Source organism: Strigops habroptila, chromosome 4 (genome assembly GCF_004027225.2).
Source record: "Strigops habroptila isolate Jane chromosome 4, bStrHab1.2.pri, whole genome shotgun sequence".
Taxonomy (NCBI): Eukaryota; Metazoa; Chordata; class Aves; order Psittaciformes; family Psittacidae; genus Strigops; species Strigops habroptila.
In genome coordinates this window covers 60,850,496-60,875,081 of record NC_046358.1, presented here as the reverse complement: position 1 = coordinate 60,875,081, position 24,586 = coordinate 60,850,496, and the positions used below count along the sequence as shown (strand labels likewise).

Sequence of the window (24,586 nt, the reverse complement as noted above, 5' to 3'; positions counted from 1 at the left end):
GGCTACAGCACACAGGAGGCAAGTTTTAGTCACTGTTTAGTCAAAGGTAACCACTACCATAGGCAACAGTGTGCAGAGGTGGCCAAGTCCCTTGGGACTGCTCCTCATTTGCACTATGCTCACTGCAGCGTCGGCACTGGTTGGTTGGTTAGGTGAGTGTTTGGGGCTGGGACATGTACACCTGCTGAAGCTGGAATGTTTAAATTCCTATTCACTATGGCATATTCTCCCTCCGTATCGCACCCTATGTTCTTTGTCAAATCACAGCTGAAGGGCCTCTCGCTCAAGGAACACAGCCCAGATTCTTCTGACAACCAGGTTGGATTAGGGTGATTCACTTCATGAATCAGACAGAACATGCCCTACGTTAGCCATTGCTTTCCATGCTGCTAAGAAGCATAATTTTGCAAATATTCTAAAATCCTACTCTCATGGGTCACATTTTGCCCTTGCCTGTGGCTGATTAATGCAAATCAAATTTCACGCCAGTCAGCTCAAGCAATCTGCACAGTGTACAGAAATCATCATTTCAACTAGAAGGCGCAATTGTTTTCACCAGTTACTAATAGTTTCAAAAAAGGTCAGAATTCTAAATGCACTGATATAAAAGAGAAGAATTAAACCATTCAATCCCAATAATCTTTGATTTTGGAGTACAATTGAAAAATCCAGCTGAGTTACTTAAGATTTTTTTTCTGAATTTAGTATATGTCTGAATAAAAACATTTAAAATGTAAAACAACAACCCAACTTTAAAGAAGGATCTCTGTAAAAAGAGCCAGGAATGTACTAAATATTTCCAGCAAATGGCCAAGTTAAACAATGCACAATGACAAAATTTTCCCCTGACTACAAACAGTGTTACACATTTCATGATTATTCTCTACATTGCTCCTAAAGTGAGTTCATGTTTGGGGCCAGGATTCCAACTGGGTCTCTAGATTAGCTCACCCCATCTTCTATTAAATTCATTAAATCTCTGAAATTCAATGCTCATTCCAGGCAGAGAGGGAAAGTCAAATAAAATAAAAACCAAAACCCAAGAAAGCAACTACCTTAGGTTTCCTTGTCACCTGAAATTTCATTCTACTTAAACAGAAGTGCTGGAATCCACCTGAACTACATGATATATATATAACTACAGAATATAATCCCAATACATAGACTTTCCTGTACTCTTGCTATCAATGTGACAGAACACCCTCTAAATGTATAACTAGAATACTAAATTTGGAATAATCAGTGGGTTTTGAACCTAACCGAGCAATTTTTGGTCAGGTAGAAGTCTTACTCATATTAGCTTCAGGAACATGGGGCTTTTCTAAGTAAGAGTCTAATACTGAAGATTCAGCAGAGGTTCATACTATTAGAAGTGCATTAAGTTATATTACATTTATTAACAAGGGAGATTAATGTTTTAACTGGCTGGTCTCAAAATTCATAGTTAATTGTGAAGTTCAGAGTCTTTAGTATTTTTTGGTTCCCTGCAGTACCCAGTTCCAACAAATACTCTGGTGCCATTACATTACATTGCATAAGTCTCTATTAAACAAAATGTTTCAAGATGCAAACCGTTAAAAATGGCAGTATACATTTTGTTGAGGCCATCCCCCAAAAATTGTTTGGGGCCAATTCAATCTTTTGTATGATTTTGGATATCTAGCCAATACAAAACTTTTTGCAATCTAATTACAGGAAGCAAAATCGCACATCAAAGGAAAAAAGGTGAAGTCTAGAAGATCTTCACTAAGAAAAACTCACATTCTTTTTTCTTTGGCATTCTTTAATGAAGAATTTTAACTCTCATATGCTTAAGAAAATATCTGTTCTCTAGGCAAATGTCATCTATCTATCTATGAGGTTTTAAGTGTTGTGGCTCTAAAGCAAGTACCTCTGAACAGCCAAACAACATCACCAAGGTATTAGTTGCTTCATGTTTGTCATTGTGGATATGGAATATCCCTGCGTTAGCTGGCTGTCATTAATTTAGACCATAATAAAATGTTTGGCTGGATGATCCATGACCGAAGTGAAGGGAGCCTGGGGCCTTTGGTCCAGCTTGTGCGGCTGCATTACCCATGTGCACAGCCGTGAAGCATGAAAGCCAAAGACTGGGAGGGCAGGAAGAGGAACCTGCTGCCTCTCACAGGGTGCAAGTCCAGGAGTCTGCAGTTTGGATTGGAAGCACAATGGTATAGGCCTGATGTGAAAAATATTCAGCTACAGCCTAGTCTCTCTGTGTTTTGTAGCTAAAAGCAAGGCTCTATCACTTGGGGCAGGAGTATTTCCCCATCTCATATTCATTTTTTTCCTTTAATAGTTAATGATTTGTTAAGGAGACAATGGGAACATCTTCAGTGTTTGATTCAGCTTTAGAAAAAAAAGAGATATTCTGAAAGATTTAATTATTAGACATGTGTGTGGTAGATGAAAACTAAAGGAATAAAAAAACTAATTGTGGTCAGCCATCAAGCAGCAGAGAGTAGCAAACATACTGGACACAAACAGGTGATAAAAGGCACTAAAAGAGATGACAAAATTAAGAAAATAAAGAACACTGTTATAAAGATTTATAGATCAGCTAAAGCAGAGCAAAATAAATGATAACAAACACTGATAAAAAAAGAAATGGGGCATCAGCCATATAAACAAGCAGGAAACTTCAATGCTTCTGTATAGTACTATGACACTGCTTTGTTTACACCAGCATTGACCTTTTGCTCCCGAAGAAGTTTATTAACCATCTTGCTGTTTCTTTGTGTTGCTTTACTCATCAAGAGAAAGTTGTACAGGGTTGATTCTGATGAATGGCTTTTTCACAAAGTCAAGTTATCCTTGACTAGATGCAGATGGCCTAGTAAAAAATGAATGCTGCCAGCAGACATTGTCTTTATCAGTAGTAAAAGTTCAGCAGGGACTAGACTTCCTCATCTCTGGCCAGAGAAACCCAGCCTTCTGTTTCAGCACCGTATCACATATTGTCCTAATGAATTCTTGTAACACACTACAGCCCAGATAAATATGCCTATATTAATGTTTTTTGGCAGTCTGGGGCATGGTACAGAATTGACACAAGTGTTTGGATTCTGCCTGTAGCAGACACTAGGAATTTATACAGCTTAGAAATATTAGGCTGTTGTTAGGTTGTTTGTACTGTGTGATGACCTTCAGTATTGGGAACTGCAGTTCATTCTCCTCAGACTGGATTCACAAAGGGGAAGCCTGCAGCAAGACACACTGAAGTCTGGCAGCTTGGAGCAGGCTGGGGAAGTGGCTCAGTCACTAGAGGGTTTCATTCATTCCACAGCAGTACCAAAGCTAATCTGAGATTTGTAGTTCTGACAGTCTAGTGGACATTTCACCAGGGCAATATTCTCTGCAGGCAATTCAAATCCTGCTGCCATGTGACCTTTCCTTCCTCTGACTCTCTTCTTCTTCCTTCTAATACCAGAAACACATCTCCATGCTTGTGAAGTAACGGAGCAGTGAGTGATTAAGACCACACCTCTCCCCAGCACTGTTCTAGGCAGCTTCAAGGACAGCAGGCGCTTGGCCTTTGAAGAATGCCCCAGGCAACCAGAATTTTAAAACTCCGATTCTCAAGAGCTCCCCACATCAACTTGGATAAATGCTGCAATTACAATAACAGCACAATACCATACTCAGGCTACTGAACTGTGTTTGGAGTCGTATTACATGAGAGCCTTCAGCTCTGACTGCTGCTTTGTAAGCCCTGTAACTTTCTGTTGCAGGTTAGGCAATTCCTCCACCGGTGGCTTGGCCCAAAACACAGCAGTCCCACAAGCGAGCAAACCCTCGCCGAGCCGTCTAGTGGCTGAGAGTGAAATAGCTCTCCTGCCCTAAATATGGGTCTTTGTTGGGCTGGAGTAGATAAAAAGCTCTTTATTTGCCTTTACAATGTACCTCTACTGTGCAGCTACACCGATAACTTCACCTAAAAACCTCAGTGATATGGTTAAAAATGTCAGAGACCTTCCTGGGAGGAAACACTGAGCAGACGTGACAATTGTGCTAGTACAGCACGTGCACGAGGACACGCCGTTTCCCAAGAAACTCCGGGCAGGACTTTTTCCGGGCAGTGAGGCTATTTTTTTTTTTTTAATAGTTGTTTTTCAACATTTCATTCAAATGAATGGGAGTTCTGGGGCATGACTCAGATGAGAATAAGCCATAAAAAGAAACAGCCTGAGAGTAAACACAGTTCTAGTTCTCTCCTGCACCTCCACACTAAGGTCTCTCAGAGCCCTGGGGTTTTTTATAATCCCCTTGTGCCAAAGGGGCTTCTTTTGATGCTGAGGAAGGGCAACTATCTAGTCATTCAAGCCAGGATGATCAGTGAGGTCTTTCCATTGCTATTTTTGCAGATTAGGATGTTGGTTCTGCCAGAGTTCATCAGAACATAACTAACCTGTTTCACATAAAAAACGGTGATGCTATTAAATTGTATTTACACCTATAGCGTTGGCATTTAGTCATCAGGAACAGAAAAGCCCTGCTGGGGACTAGACTTTCTCATTTGAGACTTTCAATGCCTTTAAACACTTGGTCTTTTAAACCCTCACCTGTAGCTGGCAACTTATTCGGGGTAGACCCTTCCCGGTGCTCATGGTTCCTAGAGCACCTAGCACAAGAGCTGCCCAAGGTATATGTGTCTTCTAGGAGAATACCTCCTTTCACACCATCCTCACTGCTCAGAGCCCTCTGAGGCATCACAGCAAACTTTTTTAGGAGCAGAAGCTGGCGTCTGTGTTTGGATTGCAATGTACATAGAAAACTGCACTTTATGTGTTTGATGTGCTGGCTTGCTTCCGGTGGCCATGCTGGCCTTGGTTCCACCCCCACCACCATCTAACAGCCTTACTGGGCTAATGGAACCACACCTGCTTGTCAGCGCAGAGGTGGCCAAACTGAACACTTAAAACCAGGCTTCTTCACGATGCTGTTTGAAGCCACGGAAGTTCTGCCAGCTTTTCATATGGGAATCAGGCTATGCTGACAACATGAAAGTATGCAAAGCCTCATACAAGCAGAGAACAACATAACCCTTTTATATTTTGTCTTTCTCTCATTTGAATCATATTCTAGCCAAACTTTTCTTTCTCATATTACGAGTAGTCTTTCATGAAGGAAAGAAACCAAACCAAAACAAAACAAACCCAAAGTTTCTTTCCTCTCTGTTTTTTTTTTTTTCTAGTGTTTCTGTGCTTTGCATTGGTAACTTGCAAGAAGACAAGCTGCTTGGGTTGAAGTTCTTCAAAAACCTAACTTTAGGCAAGTCTGCCAGGCATCTCACTAGTGAAACCAAGGGCAGCACTTGGGAGCAGCCTGGTGAGAGCACACCCACTGCTTGTCTGCCAGGCTCACCTTCCCTTCAGACTGTTCTGGCAGTTGCCCCTCATTCCTCGCTGGACACTGCCGACAGCCGGGTAAGTCTCCGCGAGCACCAAGAGCTGCTCTGCTCCTCTGCTGAGCACTGGCGCTCAGAGCACTCTCTGAGGCTATTGGCCCACCACTGTCCTCCGGGTTTATCTCAGCTCTACCCCCAGTTTTGTCACTGTATCCTTCAATCCCCTCTCTCCCCATAAAAGTGTCTATTTGTCTCTTAAACTCACTTTACCATTTGCTTCTTTGACCTCACTTGGCAACTTATCCTTGTGTTTATTATTAGAGGTGGAATAGTTCTGGCTACATTCCTGGTTTTACTCTTAATTGTCTAATTTTTAGAATGGTGTCAGTGAGGTTGGGTTTGGGCTTTTTTTAACTCATCGCTCCTCTGTTTCATTAGGCTCCTTTGTGTCATCAGGATTTCCAATAACTAAAAGAATCCTAATGAATCTTTTATTGGATCTTCCCAAATATTGCAGCTGGGTTTTCCTGTCCATTAGTGCCATTCTGAACTGCATACACTGCCTTTAATTACTTGGTTGTTAATTGGAGGGGAGGGAGGAGGAAGGAAGATTTTCCCCAAGGAAGGAAGAGTTCCCCAGCTAAAAAGCTGAGTGACTCCCCCTGCCCGTACTTACCCCATAGGGAAGGTACAAACAAGGCTCGAGCGGGACTGAGCAGCAGAACTTTTTCATGCCCTTTGGCAGCAGCAAACCTGTCCCTGCTGGTTGCCTTTGTGTACCCACCTTATGTTAGGTCCAGGTGGCTCTAAGGTGTGGGGCTGCGGGCACCTTCCTGAAGCCCCTCGATCCATGCCAGAGCCTTGCCGGACTTTTGGACAAGGTCACCATATTGGATTTGCTGTCAGGTCACACTGATAATGGGAAAAGACTGCACGTGACAGGGTTTTCCCAGTGCCTGTCTAGGGAAAGAGAAGGAGGAAGAAACACTAGTTTAAGTAAGTCACCTACCTGCATCTTCAGGAACTGTTCCCAGCCGCTGTAAGGTTGGTTGGTAGGGCAGTGAAATGAATCCTACTGACATCCTGAAACAGACAGGCTTGGTTGGAGTGGCTTCTAAAAGGAACAGTTCACCTAAGCCACCATGGAAAGAGAAGGCAAGAGCTACTTCTTTGCAAGTCCCCCCTTCCCTTACAGTAACCTGAAGGATGGACTGCCTCCAGGTTGGGTGCCTACCACCTTTGTGCCTCCTGTCCGGTCAGTACAGTCTGTACCCGTAAAGAATCTCACATGCACCAGCAGCAGACCGCGCGGTCACCGTTCAGACATGTTAGCTCACATGTTTTCCCAAAGCAGAAGGGACACTTTGCTGGATTCACTTACCTTAAAATAATCGGTGCAAGTGAAGCCCTGAATCCCACCTGACGCCACCAGAGAGAGAAGAGACCACATTCCCTTTCCTACCCAACACATCTTGTACACCACAAAGTGACAAGAAAAAGTAGATAGAATTAACATTCTCCATTCTGGGGGGGCTGTGGAAGCTACAGGACAAGAGTAGCATGCCAATCACGGTACAACATTAACCATCAACCAAAATAACATTTTCAGTTTAAGAACAGAGGGCAGAGCTATAAAAGATTTGCTCAATTAATCGTGGGATTGAAAATTTTCCAGAGAGCTAAGGATACATGTAAGATATAAAAGAGCACAGCCCCCTCATCTTTCATATGGAGGTCAAGCTCACAGAAACTCAGCCTGCTTGCCACAAAATGAGGAATTGCATGCTGCAAGAACCAGTGTCTGGGAGCTGCTTCTGAGAAATTCGTGGAGTAAAGCACTTCCATAAAGGTAGCTTACCTTGCTGATAGAATCCTGAAAACCAGGAAATGAAAGGGAGACGCATAAAATGCCTCTCATGACAAAGGCTGTAAAATAACTAGGAATAAAAATAACTAAACTCTAATAACAAACATTTACCACTGTCCTTCACTGTACTCGGAGGGGTGGGGGATGTAATGATCTTCAACCAGTGGCATAGCAGTAGATGCTTTCATTGAAAAAGTGGTGACAGCAGCTACAAAAGGACACGCTCTCTCACTCATCAGCCCATGCTTCGTTTCTGGTAGCCACCTACCATCATTTTTTGGCACGCAACTCACGAAGCAGCAAACCCCTGGCCGTAGTTACTTACAGGTCACCGGAAGCCCGGCCATGCTGCAGTGGAGTTCTGGTTGGAGTTCACAGGAGATAGTTTTATTTACGTTTGACTAATGCAGACACAACTGGAGGCTGCTTTTGCTTTTTTTTTTTTTTTTGGCTTTGAGTACAAACACTCGTGGCAGCTCTCTGTTTTGGGTGCAGGCTGAAAACCAGACTGTTTTGTAGCTGCGGCAGACTGCTGCTGGGTAAATCAGAGCACGTTGTTATTGCGACTGAACTTTCTCTCACGAAAGCAGAAGGAGTCGCTTTATTTTTCAATTCTATGCAGTTTTATGTACACCATTCGCTCCAAATATTTGATGTTTGACACACTTGTTATGAGTTTCTCCAGAGAGATGCTGTCTTTTGGCAGCCAAAGATAAAGCTGACTGATACAAATGAGTCACAGTATCCCAACAGTAATTAACAGTGATGCAATACCCATGCGAAAAAGAGGACTTGAAGAATTAACTGTTGAGTTTTCTTGACGATGCAGCTGCACTTTAAGAGAGAAAGCTCAACCCATCATAGAACTCCATTGTGTACATTAAAGAAAAAAGCTTGGCAAGATACATTAAAGATTTTTGCTAAAGAGATACAAATATTTTGCAAGGTCAAAGGGCGCTGAGGCAGGCTGTACTTACTTCCAAAGAAAAGCAGGCAGTATGACAAAGAAACAGTAATATTTTTTTATCTGCATTTTCACACTTCATCATCTCAGAGAGACTGTCTTTTTCAACCTGCTGAACTGATTTAAGCCACCCCAAACTCTGAGTTAACTTTTACTTAAAAGTCAGCCTGTGACATCCTAATCTGCGAAGCTCTCTGTGCGTCGGGTTTCAGCTCAGTCCTACAGAAGGCCAGCACTGCTATTTATAAACGGGATTTTACTGTTCTATAAAGTTCTTACACAAATCTTACGAGTCGAGAGAAAAGGAGCAGTTTGGTAAGCAGACGAGCGATTGAAGCAACTGCTTTATAGCACAATATGAAACTTGACACTGTTTGCTGCTGCCAGTATGATTCCCAAGTGAGATGGATAAATTGTGGTCAAGACCTGGACAGGTTAACTAGTGGTCATCAGTGCTGGTGGTACCTTTATATACAAGGAAAAAAAAAAAAAGGATACTATTGGATAAGGCATTTGAAATTTAATACCAGACATGAAACAAGACATCTGTTGGACACTCATTTGTTTCTCTTTGAATGGGCTTTAATTGAAAGCTCAGTGAAAAATGCAGGTTACATTCTTAGTGTTATCAATAGTTTGTAACAGCAACAACATCAGAACAGTGATGCATCTAATATTTATACACTTTCTAATTTTAGATGTCTAAGAGCAATACATTATCAGATATATATACACACAATTTCAAGCAATTAAAAGTAAATAATAAATCCCTCCTCCCAAAATCCTGAAACAATATATTTCCTTACACTAATAATGTCTTTTTCACATATACTTGACAAAGAGTCTTTTTAAGTTACTTATCTTAAGAGTAATCTGTTAATGGAGATCCCGGACCAGCCCCATTAAAAGTTCAGTTTTAAGTTTATACAGCTCGCCAGCCACATAACCAGTGTGGCTTTACATTGTAAACAAATCCCAAATGTCTACAATGATTGCAATTAGGTTTGTGTAAAGAAGATCTATGCATCTTACGACAGAATAAATTTAAACCAATACATTAAGAAGAGAGAGAAAAAGGGAGAGAGTTAATTGACAAACAAAACAGTTTGGGGGGATCAATTATGAGATTATTTAAAAAACAAGTTAACTTAATGGTAAGATTCTTATTTTCTGTACAGAGAGGCTCTGGGTCATCTACCTTTAGCTGCTCTAGAAATATGTCCTTTAAAAACGTTTGATTTGTGAAATTCAAAAGCAGAGTTTCCAACTTTAAAAGCTTGCCCTTCGGCAGTACAAGTACAAAGTTTACCCAAAGTATCTCAGGTGATTGGTCCATCTCATTTTGTGAGGATAACTGTACTAGCATTGGGAAACCTCAGCGTATGCACAGATGAAGTAAGCGTAAAGCTTACCTTCAACAGGGAGGATTCACTCTACCAGCTGTAGGACTTAAAAGGCACAAGACTTTGCACCTAGAAAAGTTCAAGCGAAAATAAAACCAGAAAACTGGAGACAGATGAGAAAGGTTAAGCATAGCTTATAGTATTCTTGAAACTGTGGCAACCTTGCTTACTTTTTAACAAAAGTACAAATAAAAATCTCTTGAACTTATTGAATGGCAACCTGTGTAAGTCCAAATGGAAGACAAGGCTGAGCAGAATCCTACGGTTTAGTTAACTTGTGTCAAATGGGATGCGAAGACAGCTGCAGCTTTCTGACAGAGGTGATCGAAGATGGCTGATAAAGTTTGCAGTAGCTCATAATGTCCCACTGGTTTATTCACTTGTTTGAACTGCCTAAAGGGCCAACTGCAGCTTAGTCATGTTCCTCTGGTGCATGTTGTGATGACGAACTAATTCATCAGACCTGGCAAATTTTTTTTGACAGCTGGGCCACCGGCAACTGAAAGGCTTTTCACCTGTTAACAAAACACCCTGTTATTAACTGGGTATACAGCTCGCCTGAGACGCTATTTGTTTTCTTTCTGCAGGGCTGTGAGGGGTCGGGCAGAGCTCCTGTCAGGAGCAAAGGCATCCCAGGCCATCCTGAGAGGGTGTGGGAGTGCCCTCAATCCCTGCTCCCATCAGCGCTCAGGGCTTTCCTACAACTCCCTCAGCTGATCTTTAACAACAGCCTTTTCAGATGACGTAGAACATTTTGCAGTTGTTCATTCCTGATGACAGGCCCTTACTGAACACCACATTGCCATGTCTGTGCTACTCTCAGCTCTTGAAGGAGCTAGTTTAAAAGTCACTCTGGCATTCGCACAAGTTTCAGTCACACCTCGCACTGTGGTGCAGACATACTGCTAGTCACAGTGAAAATTGTCAGTGACTATTTAGAGCTTGACCTCAAGTCAAGGAGAGTTTTTCCATTTAGTTCAGTGAGTTTTGGCTGAAGTTCTTTGAAATTGGTGAGTGTAAGTGAATATGGTAGAAGTAACAGAGTTCAGCATGAAGACTGCTGAGCCTGAAACTTTCCCACTACTGTCTAAATAAAGTAGATGCACATCTATGGGAGATGTTAAAGGCTCAAAGTATTCAGTATTTTTCGAACATCCCCATGAGCATAATCACTAAAAAAGCCCATTCAATTTTAACAAGAACTGCCACCACCTTTTTACAGTTTAATCTGGTCTCTTGATTTTCTACAATGTTCAAGTGGAATTTCAGGCCGCGTTTCTGACACCGCAGGAATGCTGATGGAATGCTTTCATTAGCTCAGAGCAGTGCCCGGTGATTCATGTTTCTTCTAGAATTGCATTTTCTCTTTTTTCACCCCAAATATTTTAAAGTAGGTTCAGCTCTGGGGCTGGGCTCTTCAGTGCTGTCTACACACCTTGTACTCTCCAATTCAAGACACTCTGGGGTGGTACGAGCTCACCCAGACATCTTCTCCTCTTCTTTGCCTCACACCTTGTGCATTTCACAAACATCAAACTCAGACAAAAGGGGATCTGGGATTGGAGTAAATACGCATTTCTGTTTGCAAAATTACGTGCAATATAAGGGTGTTTAAAATCTACTTTATCTACTTAACACACATGCTGGCAAAAGCACCAGCTATCTCACATGAGTCCATAAAACACTATGAGAAAAAATTGATCTGGTCAGGGCTACTGACAAAAATCACAGATTGTATAAAGAGGTCTTCTTTCGTCTCGGCAGCATTAGCAAAACCATCTGTGAACTGATATGAGTTACCTATCACTGAACCACCCCAGTAAAAGCAGAAGAATTTTGCTGTTTCACAAGCAATTCTGATTGTCCTCTCACAACAGGAGGCAGCTATCTCTATTAGTTCTGTGCTGGGCACAAATTACTTTGTACAGCTTCTCTGTACAGATATCAGAAATCACATTTCCGTTGCTAACAATGTATATAGATGTATGGAGTTGTCCTTTGATTAATTTTTTCCCTTTCTACAGGAAAGCTTGCTGTCAGAGTAAAATTTCTTGTGGAGACAAACCCCCCTGAATTTGTAGCTTAACAAACAGTTTGGCAGTTGACTTAACATTAGGTTGGAATTAGATTGAAGTCACCTATGCTTTCCTTCATCGAGATTTAACATGGAGCCAGTTAACTTGAGCTAGGTGTTTTCTGGCAAAATTTAGGGGGTACAAAAAAGAAAGAGGAACAAAGCTACAGGGCAAGATGGAGACGAAAAGTCCCCATCCACCACTCGTGCTCATTCCCCTTGGAATATGCATATTTTACAGTCAAAGGAGCCTGACATATCCAAAACTGCCAACAGGACATCACAGCAGCACGCAGCTGGGCTGCAGAGCTTGCACAGAACCTGAGCCAGTGGCAAGCAGTGAGCCCACCCAAAGGTCTGCGCTGTGAGGGCATCAGGGCACAAGGGATGCTGCTTTCAGCAACGAGCGCAGTGTGGGCTTGCAGCAAGGAACAACTAGAACGGGGAGATGAGCTTCACTATTAAAAAGAGAGCAAGTTCTTCACTGATTTAGCTAACCTGGGGTAAAAAATTACTGGAGTCACCGAAGTCTTGAACTGGCAGATCAGGTAGCAAAGAACTGTGATGGGGAATGTAGTTTATCCTGGCTTGCTAGCATATGACGACCACTTGGCACTTTGTCTCTACCAGAATGTTACCTCCTGCTATTGAAGAAAGTATCTTTCCTCATGCAAATGCACATGGACCCAGGCCCTGCAACTCATCATGAGACTGCAGGGAGAGCCCAGGAACACAGCCATGCCCTTCACCATTGCAGATTGCAAGTGTAGATATGGCCATTACTTGAAGCATCTATTTGGCCAGTGCCATAGAAAATGCCATGTTCTCAGGTGAATCATTTGCTTTATTAAAATTTCTCTTTTATTTTGAAAAGTCTTAAATATATGTTTTTATGGTCCAGAAGAGAAATAAGAATCCTTAGCAGGGAGAAAAAGATTTTCAGGCTCCTTGTCCATCTGTACAGAGACTGAATTTAAAAGGTTAACACCAGTATAGAAAATCCTGACATCTAATAACATGTCAAAGTGCTTGGTAAACAATTACTTGGTAAAAATACTGCACACGTAGTGGAAGGGAATAGAAAATGTCAGTTCACAGGAATAATTGTAAAACTTAAAACTAAAATACAGAGGTTGCTGCAGTTGCTCCTTGATGGTGTTTACGTTTACATGAGAGCAGACTAAAATGGTCTCCTATTTCTTCCCTGTGTTTATACAAAATACTATGGTTTCCACAAAAAGGTCCTTGAATATTTGAGTAAGCTTCTACTTTAGTGTCTGCCAGTGTGAGTTTGCAAAAGGCACTCCTTTTATCTTCTGGGGAGATTACAGTACAAGCAGCAAAAGCAAGAGCTTTGCTGTGCTATCCTGCATTAGGCCCAGCAGACACTTAGGAGAAGCATGAGTGGGCACAAATACTTTAGATTACAGACCTTTGGCTGAAGCTGGAATTAAAATTTCTGTCTTGTAGGGTTTTTTCAGTAAAGGCAGTAGATCAACTTGACATTTGTGAGCTGAGACTATGATGTTCATTTCACAATAGCTGACAAAATAGATTTTGCCAAGCTGAAATGTCTTTAAACATGAAGAAAGCCTAGTTTCCAAAATCATCTAAATCCCTTTGTGAAAAGTGACTGCGACACTTGGGGAATGTAGTCACACTGAAAAACCAGCACAGTCTGAAATTCTTTCTGTTATTTTGAATATTTAACTCCTGGTTAAGAGACTTTCTAATCATGTAATTTACAACAACATTGATTTAAACTTTAAAAATAATGAAATATAAATGTGAAGAAAAGTTTACGCACTTGTTTTACCTGTATGAGTCCTGGTATGAGTCTTCAGATGATCAGATCTGGAGAACTTTCTCTGACAGGTTTTACATTGGAAGGGCTTCACACCTGAAAAGACCAAAGGAAAAAATAAAATCCGCGCTTATATCCCAACACCTTTTGGAAGGTCGAAAGAAAACAGCTATTTCTGAATTTTCAAAAGCCTGGAAGGGTTTGTTACTGTAACTGCTCCTCCTAACTTCCTGCCTACAAATGATAGAAAGTCGTTAATGAGGCTGCCATCCCTTTGTAACCTCTTCTTCTGATGTCTGGGTCTGAAGCATCCAAACAGAACCATTATGAACAAACGCCCACTTACACTGTTGGACTAAGCAGGATCTGCAAATGTTAATTCTGATCCTGTGGCTTGGCACCAGTGCTATCATGTATGAGCAAATATGACATAAGAATAGAAGTGCAGAGGTATATATTTATATGCTCCAAGTAGGCTTAACTTTACACTTCTACCTACTTTACACACTACATATAAGTCTTGGGGACTGCTTATCACAGATATGTTCTAGCATGCAGTTGCTACAAACGTATCATACCAGCTTTCAAAAACACTTCCTACATGTCCAAATAACACCATTTAAGTGAGACAGATAGAACGTCTTTAGCAAGAAAAGTGGTAGGCAGAAACCCACCACAGGACAGCAAGTAAACCAGCTGTCAGGCCACCCACTGAGATATAGGAGACCCAAATGCAATTTCTTGCTGCAACTCAGAGGAGCACTCTGAAGCTCTTTCTCATGTTCCATAGAGCGTTCCCTCTTGGTTCCACTCCCGGCTAGGAGGCTGGAGTCATCACCACCTCATCTTCTGTGACTTGGAGAAGGGCTGCTGCCTCCCTTGTCAATCTAATTTAGACCTCCAAGAACTCCAGAAATGCTGAAATGGGCTGTCTTGACATCACCAGAAAATGGTGTATGTGAAAAAAACAACATACTGAATTTGGACTGAACTCGCAAGCATTTTCGGCTGTCTCAGAACATTTCACCCTGTCAATGATCCAGTCAATGATCCACTGAGAAAGATGGATCCTGGACACAAGCCTAGCTAGGACCCAGACCCATTCATGACTGCTCTGCCCTCTCCACTGTACATAAACTGCTATACACTTTCCAGGCTATTTTTACAATCCAACCAGCCAGATCTTTGATGTTTCTCTCCTTGCTGCTCCTGGAATCCTTCTTTAGTTGGCAGAATTCAAAAAAGGTTCAAATCTAAGATGAGGTGGTTTGCTGAATTAAGATCTTAAGCATTATAGCTGGTATGGCTTTTCCACTTCTATCCACACAGACGTACACAGTAATTCCACCAGCCTTTCAGGTCAGGCACATGCAGCATTCACCTATTAGCACTGCCACATGAACATCAGAAAACCAACAGTAATGTTTATCAGGCAACTTCTTGCAGAACTCTTCTGTTTTTAAAAATAACATATTCCCTATATTGGGGATACAGTATAAAGCAAACAGTTTCATTAAGAAAGCTGTTTCAGAAAGATGGCAGCAAGATGAAAGTATACAATCATAGTAGTGCTGCAATGCTAATAAAAACCCCAGCTACAGTCATCTCCTAAAGCTAACTTCAAGGGTTTGGCACTATGGGCATCATGTAGGAGCAGACACATCAGAAAAACAGAGGTTCAGAAGTAGACTTTTTGGACTGCAATTCACATCTAAAGATGAACTACAGTAAGTAGAGTTGTGTTGTCAACAAACCTGTGTGTCGTCTTTGGTGCCGTTTGAGTTGGTCTGAACGAGAAAATCTCCGTTCACAGTCCTTAAAATCACACTGATAAGGCTTTTCACCTGTAAAGGACAAACAGTTTATCAGAACATGTGGCTAGATGAGGGAACACATCAGCTAGAATAAGATGTAGACTTCTCTACTGCCTAAAGCATCTTAGTGGTACCCCAGGACTCATGTGCTATAAACCCATACAGCTGTTGGGATCAGTGGGGAAAGGCTGGCACCATTCTACTGCATCCACACTTATAATGAATCTGTTCATTCTAAAAAAATAGCCCATTAGGTTAAAGCTACAAAAAATTTCCAGTTGCATGATTTTTTTGTTATTGTTGCTTTCTGCTGGAAAAGAACAGAAATCTCTTGGTTTATATTTCTCTGAAAGCCATATTAAGCCCTTTCTACCTGTTTCAGTAATACGTATTCTGTACAAAGGAACAACTTGCAGTTTGCTGTAAATCGTATTTTAAAGCAAAACCTAAACAAATGGCATCCATGTAGGTGGCAATTTTAACCACCCTCAATGAATTAAAAGAAACTGAGCAAAATTCAACCACAGAAAAACACATATTCTTTCCCAAAACACAAATGATGTTTCTTCCATGAAGCACCATTAAATAGAACTTCTCATGTAGCTGCACACCTCCTGCAGGCAAGCCTGTGAATTATTGCAAAGCCTCCTGTAAATATAAACTCCTTCTCCACCTCCCATGCAGCTCAGCAGAGATCCTTGGGATGGCTTTTCTCTGGGACAAAAAGTGAGATTCTGGCTTTTCAAAAAAATGAACCCCTTACAAGCTAGTGTCTCAAATGAATGTGATTTTCCACCATGGCAAAGGACCAACAATATACACATGCAATATACACATGCAAAAAGAAGTGTAGCAATCAAGGAGCTTCAGGAAAGAGAGAAACACTGCTGGCATGTAGCATACCACAAAGTTGGTGAAATTCCGCCAGCACACAAAAAACTAGTCCTCATGCCGCTACAGGAGTAGCTGTATGATCTTTCAGATCTGATTCACACACTGGAACCCTGCAAAAGCCTCAGATATAATCACATTTATCCCTACATAAGGTCTGGTGACAGTGCCACAGCCCTGCACAGAGGCCTCAGCACAAGAAGTAATGAAACATCTCTCACTCCAAAGCTGGGAGAATCCTGGGTTTTATCTGGAAGGTACACACAAGACCAGCTGGGACCTGCTTTGTCTACTGTGGAAAGCTGAGATCTGAAACAAAGATCCGGTAGGAAGGACCTAAGGAAAAACACGAGCTGACGTGGGTAGTGGGGTTAATTTCTCTGGGTATATTTTTAAAAACCTATCCCTTTCATAAATCTCCACAGCAAGTTCCCGCATTTCCGATTTTATTATGATGAGGACATCTATTCTGGTTGCACTGGTATTCTGAGATACCAGTGCAAACCAGTTTAGTTTAAAGCAGAAGCCTTCTGACCTAGGTCATAGCAGGTCATAGCAGGTCATAGCATAGAGCATAAGCAGCATGTTAAGGATAGCATTCCAAATTCATACCAGTGTTACTAAAATCAAAATCTTACAAAAGCAACTAAATCTGCAAGAACAAGCTAACTTCCTGTGCCAGTCACCCAAAGGAGTTTACTGATTCTCAGACCTAGGTGTGGACAATTTCCATGTCTGCTGTGCTTAATTTATTAGCATAAGGGATTAAAGTTGCCACAGGTGTTTGAAATAGCTCCGTACACTTTGACCGCGTGGACTCCCCAGTGGGTGCCTGTTTTTCAGAAACCACTTACTTCCAAGGAATTCAGCCCTTTGGCAGATTTAAGAGGGGGAATGTCAGCAGAGCAGAATGCAGTGACAGGGTGATTGTCTTCTAATTGCAACATAAACGCAGAGGATGGTTAAGGAGGTATTTGAATAAAACAGTATAGTGGGTCTGATGGCATGCACACAAAAGTATTTATTTAAATACTTTGGAATACAACCTTGATTAAATTAAGGACAAATTTGACCAATGCATATATTGAAGGAATCAATCCAAGATGCTTACACAGAAATATTGATGACATTGCATAGAAAACAAAAAGCAAAGAAACAAAAAGAGGCATCCTAATCTCCCTTTCCTTCTACATCTTCCACATCAGCTAGTGCCAAGCAAAATGCCTGCCAAAGCCAATTGTCACATACCTGTTACCTCCCAGAAGTTCTATCAGAACAGGACAACAGAAATGTCCTAGATTAGAAATCGTCCGTGAGTACCTCATTATACCAGTATACTGAGAGGGGGTGGAGCAGTGTCTAGTTTCCCCAGCCCTATTAAAGCCTCTCCAGTAAAAGGCTAGGGTCTCTCACCATATGAAAACTAGCCCATAATGTTGGCACCTTCCTACGGGACCACATACAATTTCAAAACAAAACAGGAGATGGAGCTTCCCCGGTCCTTCTACCTGCAACTCGGAGGTTTTCAGGATTACTTATATTTCATTATTGAGAGAGGGCACACAAACAAAAGGCTAAACTCAGTGCATAATGGAGTAGTCAAGATGAGAGAGGACAGAGAAATAGCAGTCCTTTAATATTTAGGGAAATATTTAGAAAAAAATAAAGGTCAACAATGGCAAACAAGTATGAATCAGCCTTTGCACATATTGCAATAAATGCTTTGAATAAAATAAACCTATTTTTTCAAAAATAGTTAAACCAGAGGAACCCGCACATTTTCTCTGGAGCAAATTCATATGCTCAGACGCATGGGAAAACAGAAATCCCTGCTGCTGTAGCAGCTGCACAAAATACTCACAATCATTGCGTTTAATTACAGAGTGCTACAAGAGCAAAAGCCCACTGCTAACAAGAAAGCATGAGGAGAGCAGGCTGATTTCAAAACTAGAGGCTGCAAACCTGAATGAGAATCTGAAGTTCTATACTCCATGCACCAATTTAAGCCTTTTCTTGTACACGCACTTAATCACACATGCACAACCCTGTAATCACAACTTTACCTCAATAATAACATGTTTCTATTCAAAATAATTTGTTTTAGCAAACGCAGATAAAATGTGTGTCTCTATTTGGTCGGGAGCCTTTATAGATAACGTTTTCTGTCATCTTCACACTGTAGTTCAGATGTGAGATGTCATTATTGTTTTGAGACTAATCTTGTATTTTAAATACATAAGTTTATCATCTCTGTACACAGAGGACATAGCTCTGTCTTTCAAAGATGGTGTTATGATGAACTGCACTAATGACTGCAAAGCACTTAGCAGCATGGTGGCACATACCATACTATTTTTGTCAAAGCAAAGAAATCATTGTTAGATGATTAGTATAAAAGTCATGATTAGACTGTGTTACTTACACCCCCCAGAGCCTCAGAAATTCACCACCGAGACCTGAGTCCCCTACCACGTAAACGACAACCTTCATCAGTTACAGATTCTCACACCTCACTGTAGAAGTTCATACCCACAGTTGAGCATATTTAGGCTGAAGAATATCCCTGGCAAGCAGGCAGAGGGTATTTTCTCTGCAAAAATGCTCAGCTTTCCATCAGGATAAATCCAATTTTTCCAGTGTGTGGCACTGAACCCAAAGGGTCTCTAGCAAGAATGCTGTTTCCACCGTAAATGAAATTTATGGAGGTCTAGACGTCAATTTGTTTCTGCAAAGAAGTCTCTGAAGTCTGCCACAGGATGACAACTCACATTATTTGCTGTACTGTTGAAAAATTAGATGTATTTTTGCATTTCCTTTCAGAGGCCTATCTACTACAGCAAAATACACCAAGATAAGAAAAAAGCTTTTTTGGCTGAACATGTTTCAATAAAGGCATTGTTAACAGTGGATAAGCAGTCATGGAAGGTACAAAATGTCAACATATTTTCAACTAACGCAATGTTGAAACATTGGTAAAACTGATTACAGAATCCAACTTTGTGTTTCAGGGCCCTGCTTGATTTTGGAATACTGCAACTGGTGAAGAATAGAAGATCTTATGAGCTGGCCCTCTGCATTATAGTATCTGCCTATTATAGTAAGGAAAAAGATAATCAAGAGCCAACATTGTTCTGCAAAGATACTATCTGCTGGTATAATACTGGATATATGTAACAGCTTGTTTTAAGATCCTGTGGTCATCATTTTAAAAACTGCCCTAGCACTACACGAAGAAAGGTGGAAGAGCTTCAAACCCACAAGCGCATCCAGAAGCACCGTACAGGAGGACCAGTAAAATTCATGTTGGCTGTAGAGAGTTACACCAAACACAACCAAATTATCCTTCACTTGAGCTGACATCTGACAACTCTCCTGACTTCAGACTGCCTTGTCAGGATTCCTCCCCATCAAAACACTGAAGCAGAAGAAGACACATATCCCTTTGTTTAGTAAGAGTATTAGGTGTTCTGTTTGCCAACTACTACCATAACTATTATCAACAAGACAAGCACTCCCCAAAGTTAGGACTAACAGACACAGGAGGAGACAAGAAATGGAGATCATCATATTCTAAAGTCTCTAGAGGAACTGGAAATTGGTAAGTAAAATTTCCAGACCATAATCACAGGAAATGGCTAGCAGCCATTCAACAGGCTGAGGACAAAACCCTGCCAGGATGACGAAGAGGAGAACTCCTTTCTGATCCTAAACCTGAATGCATCACCTAGGCGAGTTTCCAAGTAGTCCTCATACCAGCACTGCACTATCACTTGCTTTATCCTCTCGAGCTGCAACCAACCTCAAAAGCTTACAAAGTCTTATCAATGGCAATGCTTGTATCAGCAAATACAAGGCTTGGGAATCAAGTTGCCCTGTGTGTTATGGAAAGTAAATTGCAAAGATTGTCAACACACCAAAATAGAGTGGCAGAAAGATCTGGGCCCACCTGTATGGAAGAGATGTTTGAGGAGAAAAAAAGGAGTTCTTCCTCTACCCTGTTCCACTATAGCACAAACCAAAGGAGGGGCATGTATGACCTCAAAGACAACGGGAGAAGTCTCTCCAGAGGTGTCAGATGGTCATAGTCCTAATCCCCTACCCCTGTGTGTTTTGGGGCTCTTGTGACTCTGCATGCCTAGATCATATGTGGTATAATTCTGCAAATCTTCAGTTAAGGAAAAAAAAAATATCTAAGCTGAAGTCCTTGTGATACATCCAGGAATAACATTGCAAAAGCCAAGCAACTAAAGGGAATAAAATACAGGACCAGAACAAATAAATTATGACTGTTAAAATACAATTTAGGAATGAAAGAAATCATGATTATGGGAAAAACTCTGAACTGTTTAGGCATACTTCAGAAAAATACTGCAGTTAACGGACCCCAAAAGATCGCCACATTTTCTTGTTTCCAATTTATTTACAGATAATAGAATAGCATTTCTGTAGACCTTCATCTCTAAAGATTAAATTCCAGTTACCATTTGAATTCTCTTGAATGTGTAATCTGAGCAACGCTGAAGATGTCTATCTGAATATTTTGCGACTGGCCCATTCAGAGATTGAAAATCCTTTGTAATGCTAATTTCTCACAATTGTATTTTACACAATTAACTAATGTCACCACATGGTCCCCAAAAGGAAATGTTATTATGAAACGCCAGACAAGCTGCCAGGTCATGCAGTATGAGCTTCCCTCCCCTCATCCGTTTCACCCCTCTGATCTCCTACCAGGTTAATGGCCAAGTGAACATCCATATTTACAGATTTTATCCACAGATTTTTAGATTAGCACAGAAAGAACTGTCTAAATGAAAATACAATAGGCAGTCCAAAAAATTTATAAGAGGCATATCTAAAGGTTTATCATAATTCTACATTTCCAACAGAATAAATCTCCCAATAGGGAAAATAACTTTGTTTACTCTTTGGCAAGGTGCATCAGGGCATTTGATTTTCACATTTTGAGATAGAACATACATTGCCTGAACTCAGAAAGAATCCAGATCTTAGCCTACAAGTGACTGGCTTCAGGCTCAATTCTTCATGGAAAAATGATGTTTGAGGAAACTCATTTGCCAATCCCTGCCTCCACCCCCAACCAGAAAAGGCTTCCTCAGGAGGACAAGAGGCTGCTAAATGTCTAGGTTCCTCTTGCAGAGGAAACTTCTTAATAGTTAACAACAGTTAAGATTTGGAACAAGCCTTGATGCTGCCAAATGGAGGGGACAGAGACAGGGACAAAACTATTCACAGCCCTGAATGATGCTCTGTGACAGTAAGAGAGGGAGGGAGTCGATCTTCCTGCTGTCAGCACTGCTCTGTGTTTTTCTTCACTAGATTCAGTCTTCTGCATCCAGAAGGATTGCCCAGCTGAGAGAGCACATACATACTCATCTGACAGACTCTGTCTGCCCCTGACCTGGCAGATCATTTCTTGCACCTTATGCTATTTTGAAACCACCCTACCCACTCTGCTGTCCAGTGCTGTGATGTGATTTATACCAACCCATGCTGACACTCACCAGTGTGCTTTCTGCTGTGCATCTGTAAATGGGACAACTTAAAGTATCTCTTGTTGCAGCCAGGGTACGCACACATAAAGGGACGTTTTTCATTTGTCTCACTTGCTGATCGGACAATAGTCGGAGCTACTCCCGGCACTCGTCGGACATCCTACAACGACAGAGACTTGCTAATGTAATGTGCATGTTCTCAAGCTTTTACCTAACACATTCAAAGACAAACAATCAGAGGCACTTCTCCAGGACAGAGATATTTAAATACACTGCAAACTGGCAAGTTTATATTACTCTACTTTAATGAAGTACAACCTTACTATACCTTAATGTGTTAAACTCTACTTATTAAATTCTCACCAAATATTGATGTGCAAGTTTAAATGAGCCACATCCTGACTACACGTATAATCACACAATTCTGCAAGAACACTCATTGGCATATAAAGTAGTTTTAGGCTTATAGTAGTGTAAGAGGTATGAGCATGAGCCAGAGTAGCATTATCCTCTTTATTTTAAATATTCATATGAAGTTTAAGGACAGGGAAATTAACGTATTGGGTTAACTCAAACTAGTAAAAAACAAAACAAGAAAGTCTGTCTAGGTGGAGCTGGTGGATAGTTCAGCCTTAATGCATTTTGACCACTGCCACAATGTTCCACCAAAGATGATCTTTTCCTTCTGGAACAATTAAATTCCTTAAAGAATGTCAACTGTTTACTTTTATTCACTCCACAAAGCTGCTATTTCTGAGAACTTGCCACTGAATAATGACTTGTTAAACTGTACAGAAAAGGAAAAGAAGATGCTATCTACAAACACTGATGTACGTTGACAACGGAGAGCAACACAGAAGAGAGAGATACTATGTAATGACTTTGCCATCAGTTTTAAGAACGTATAGCTTTTACAGTGGTATTTATTGATGATATGGCTTTCAGAAACGGAGGAAGTTAATTCCCTTGAATGGTAAGTTCCTTCCAAATATTCGCTAATTACTCAGTCATTAGGAAACTATCACTTACTATATTTTGTTTTAAGGAAATATGTTTGCATTAGTAAAGTTTCAGAAATCTGTAAAAGCAAAATGTCATCTAACACTTTTTTGTACATAGTTATCAGTAGTCCATTGTAACCACAGAAGCTTCACACAACCAGAGTGACTAGAGCTAGGAGGTGGAAACTGGATCATATGTTTTGGTACATCCTGAGAGGCTGGTAAGGAATATTGCCCTTCAGACATACCTTAGAAGAAGAAATAAACAATTCTAAATGACTGCCAGAAAGAAATCTTACACTGTACTTCAATGGCTTCAGTGGAGTCAGGACACTCCATTAAGCATTTCTTGATAACAGAGGGAAAAAGCAAACCAAGGATGGATTTATAAATACCAGTGAAATAGTAAACAAACAGTATAAACAGGCAGCAGTTTTACTTCCCTAGGAAGAATGTCCTACCATACTCACTTGTATGCCTCTAAAAACTCCGTGGGTGTGTATTCTGTATTGGGCCCCACAGCTGTACAACATGGGAGCACTGTGGTTCTCATTTTCATATCCTGCCGTATGGCTGTGAATAAAGAGGGGAGTAATGGGAAAATGAAACATTTTTCAGTACTCAGCTCCATGTGAGAGGTTTCATTTCTTAAGTCAGTGATAACGCATGCAGAGTTCGCTTTCATAGCCCGGATATCCAAGTTCAAATGCAATTCACCGAAGGAAGCCTGCTCTACCTTCGGGTGGCTCTGCTCCCGCTGGCACAATGCACTGACTCCATCCATACATCTGTTAGTATCCACTACGACAGCCCAGTAAAAAAAAAAAATTAAAAAATTGTCATGATTTGAACTCTGATGTATTTCCACAAGGATTTTAGGTAAGAGGGAAAAATCCACGTAGCAGCATGACTGTGTCATGTGCACATGTACACATTATTTATCAGTTAAATGTGGGGCTGGCTATTGCCAATATCTTTTGGAATGAGCAAAATGCCTCAAGTTTCACATTAAGTGCAGTGGATTTTTGTCAGCACCTCATGACTCAGATATTACCAGATACTACCAAGAAAGTGATGACATTTATAAGAATAGCAGTCATGTACTCATAAACAGAGATTACAAATCAGTGTCCAAACTATTTATCCTACATATCAGCTTGCAGGATGCGCTACAAATTACCCCCTTATAAAAATACAATTAAAAAGCCAAAACCAGCCTCTCCCTACCAGGTATTTACATATCCTACTGGGGTAAATCTTCAAGATTGCTCATGCAGCATCATCACAATAGTTTAAAAAGTTTGTAGCCTTTGTTGTGTTTTGGGGGTGTCACAACCATATGTTCTATCTAGTTATATTCTTCAAAAGCCTATCTTCTCCTGTCCAGAACGTTAGGAACATTGATGTGCTTCCTGTGTGCAACCTTCTTAATGTCAAAATTACATAGATAAATTTGAGGGTTTAGTTTTAAATGTGTATGTTACATTAGTGTGGACATTGACACATGTATTAATATACATTGGCAGCAGTAGGTGTTCATGTTTTATACTGCACTAGAAATCAGAAAGCCCAGAACAAAGCCCAAGGGCACACAGCTAGGGACAGAGATGGATACATAGGATGTTATCCCAGTCTTTGCCAAATGCTTGCAATAGCAATTTGAAGGGATCCCTGAGGCCCAGGCTCTCAATTTCACTGGTCCTTCCTTTCTCTTCACTCAAAGTTCATGTGCAGAGTAGAATTACAAGGAAGTCTTAAACCTCTTACGCGGTTTGCAGAGCAGCCAGAGAAACTGGAATGCAGGAAATGTCTAAACGGTTTGTGAACCTGACTAAGCAGGAGGAAGCAGGGTTTGTGAACAGCTCCTACTGCAGCCTGTGGGTT

At 41.0% G+C, this 24,586-nt stretch overlaps 1 protein-coding gene across 5 annotated transcripts in view; it reads right to left on the bottom strand.

The window, feature by feature from the left end:
• Positions 1-8,759: 8,759 nt before the first annotated feature.
• Positions 8,760-24,586, bottom strand: part of WT1 (WT1 transcription factor) — a 33,928-nt gene continuing 18,101 nt past the window's right edge. For 2 of the 5 annotated variants that reach the window (XM_030485150.1, XM_030485149.1), the window contains 5 exons: positions 23,173-23,275; positions 21,711-21,861; positions 15,235-15,324; positions 13,484-13,576; positions 8,760-10,117 (listed from right to left, as the gene is read on the bottom strand). In XM_030485150.1, coding sequence (XP_030341010.1) covers positions 9,996-10,117; positions 13,484-13,576; positions 15,235-15,324; positions 21,711-21,861; positions 23,173-23,275 — 559 coding nt within the window. In that variant the 3' untranslated portion in view covers positions 8,760-9,995. Of the gene's footprint in view, positions 12,644-13,483; positions 13,577-15,234; positions 15,325-21,710; positions 21,862-23,172; positions 23,276-24,586 lie in introns of all 5 variants that reach the window. The other 3 variants (XM_030485151.1, XM_030485147.1, XM_030485148.1) reach the window with 3 other exon arrangements.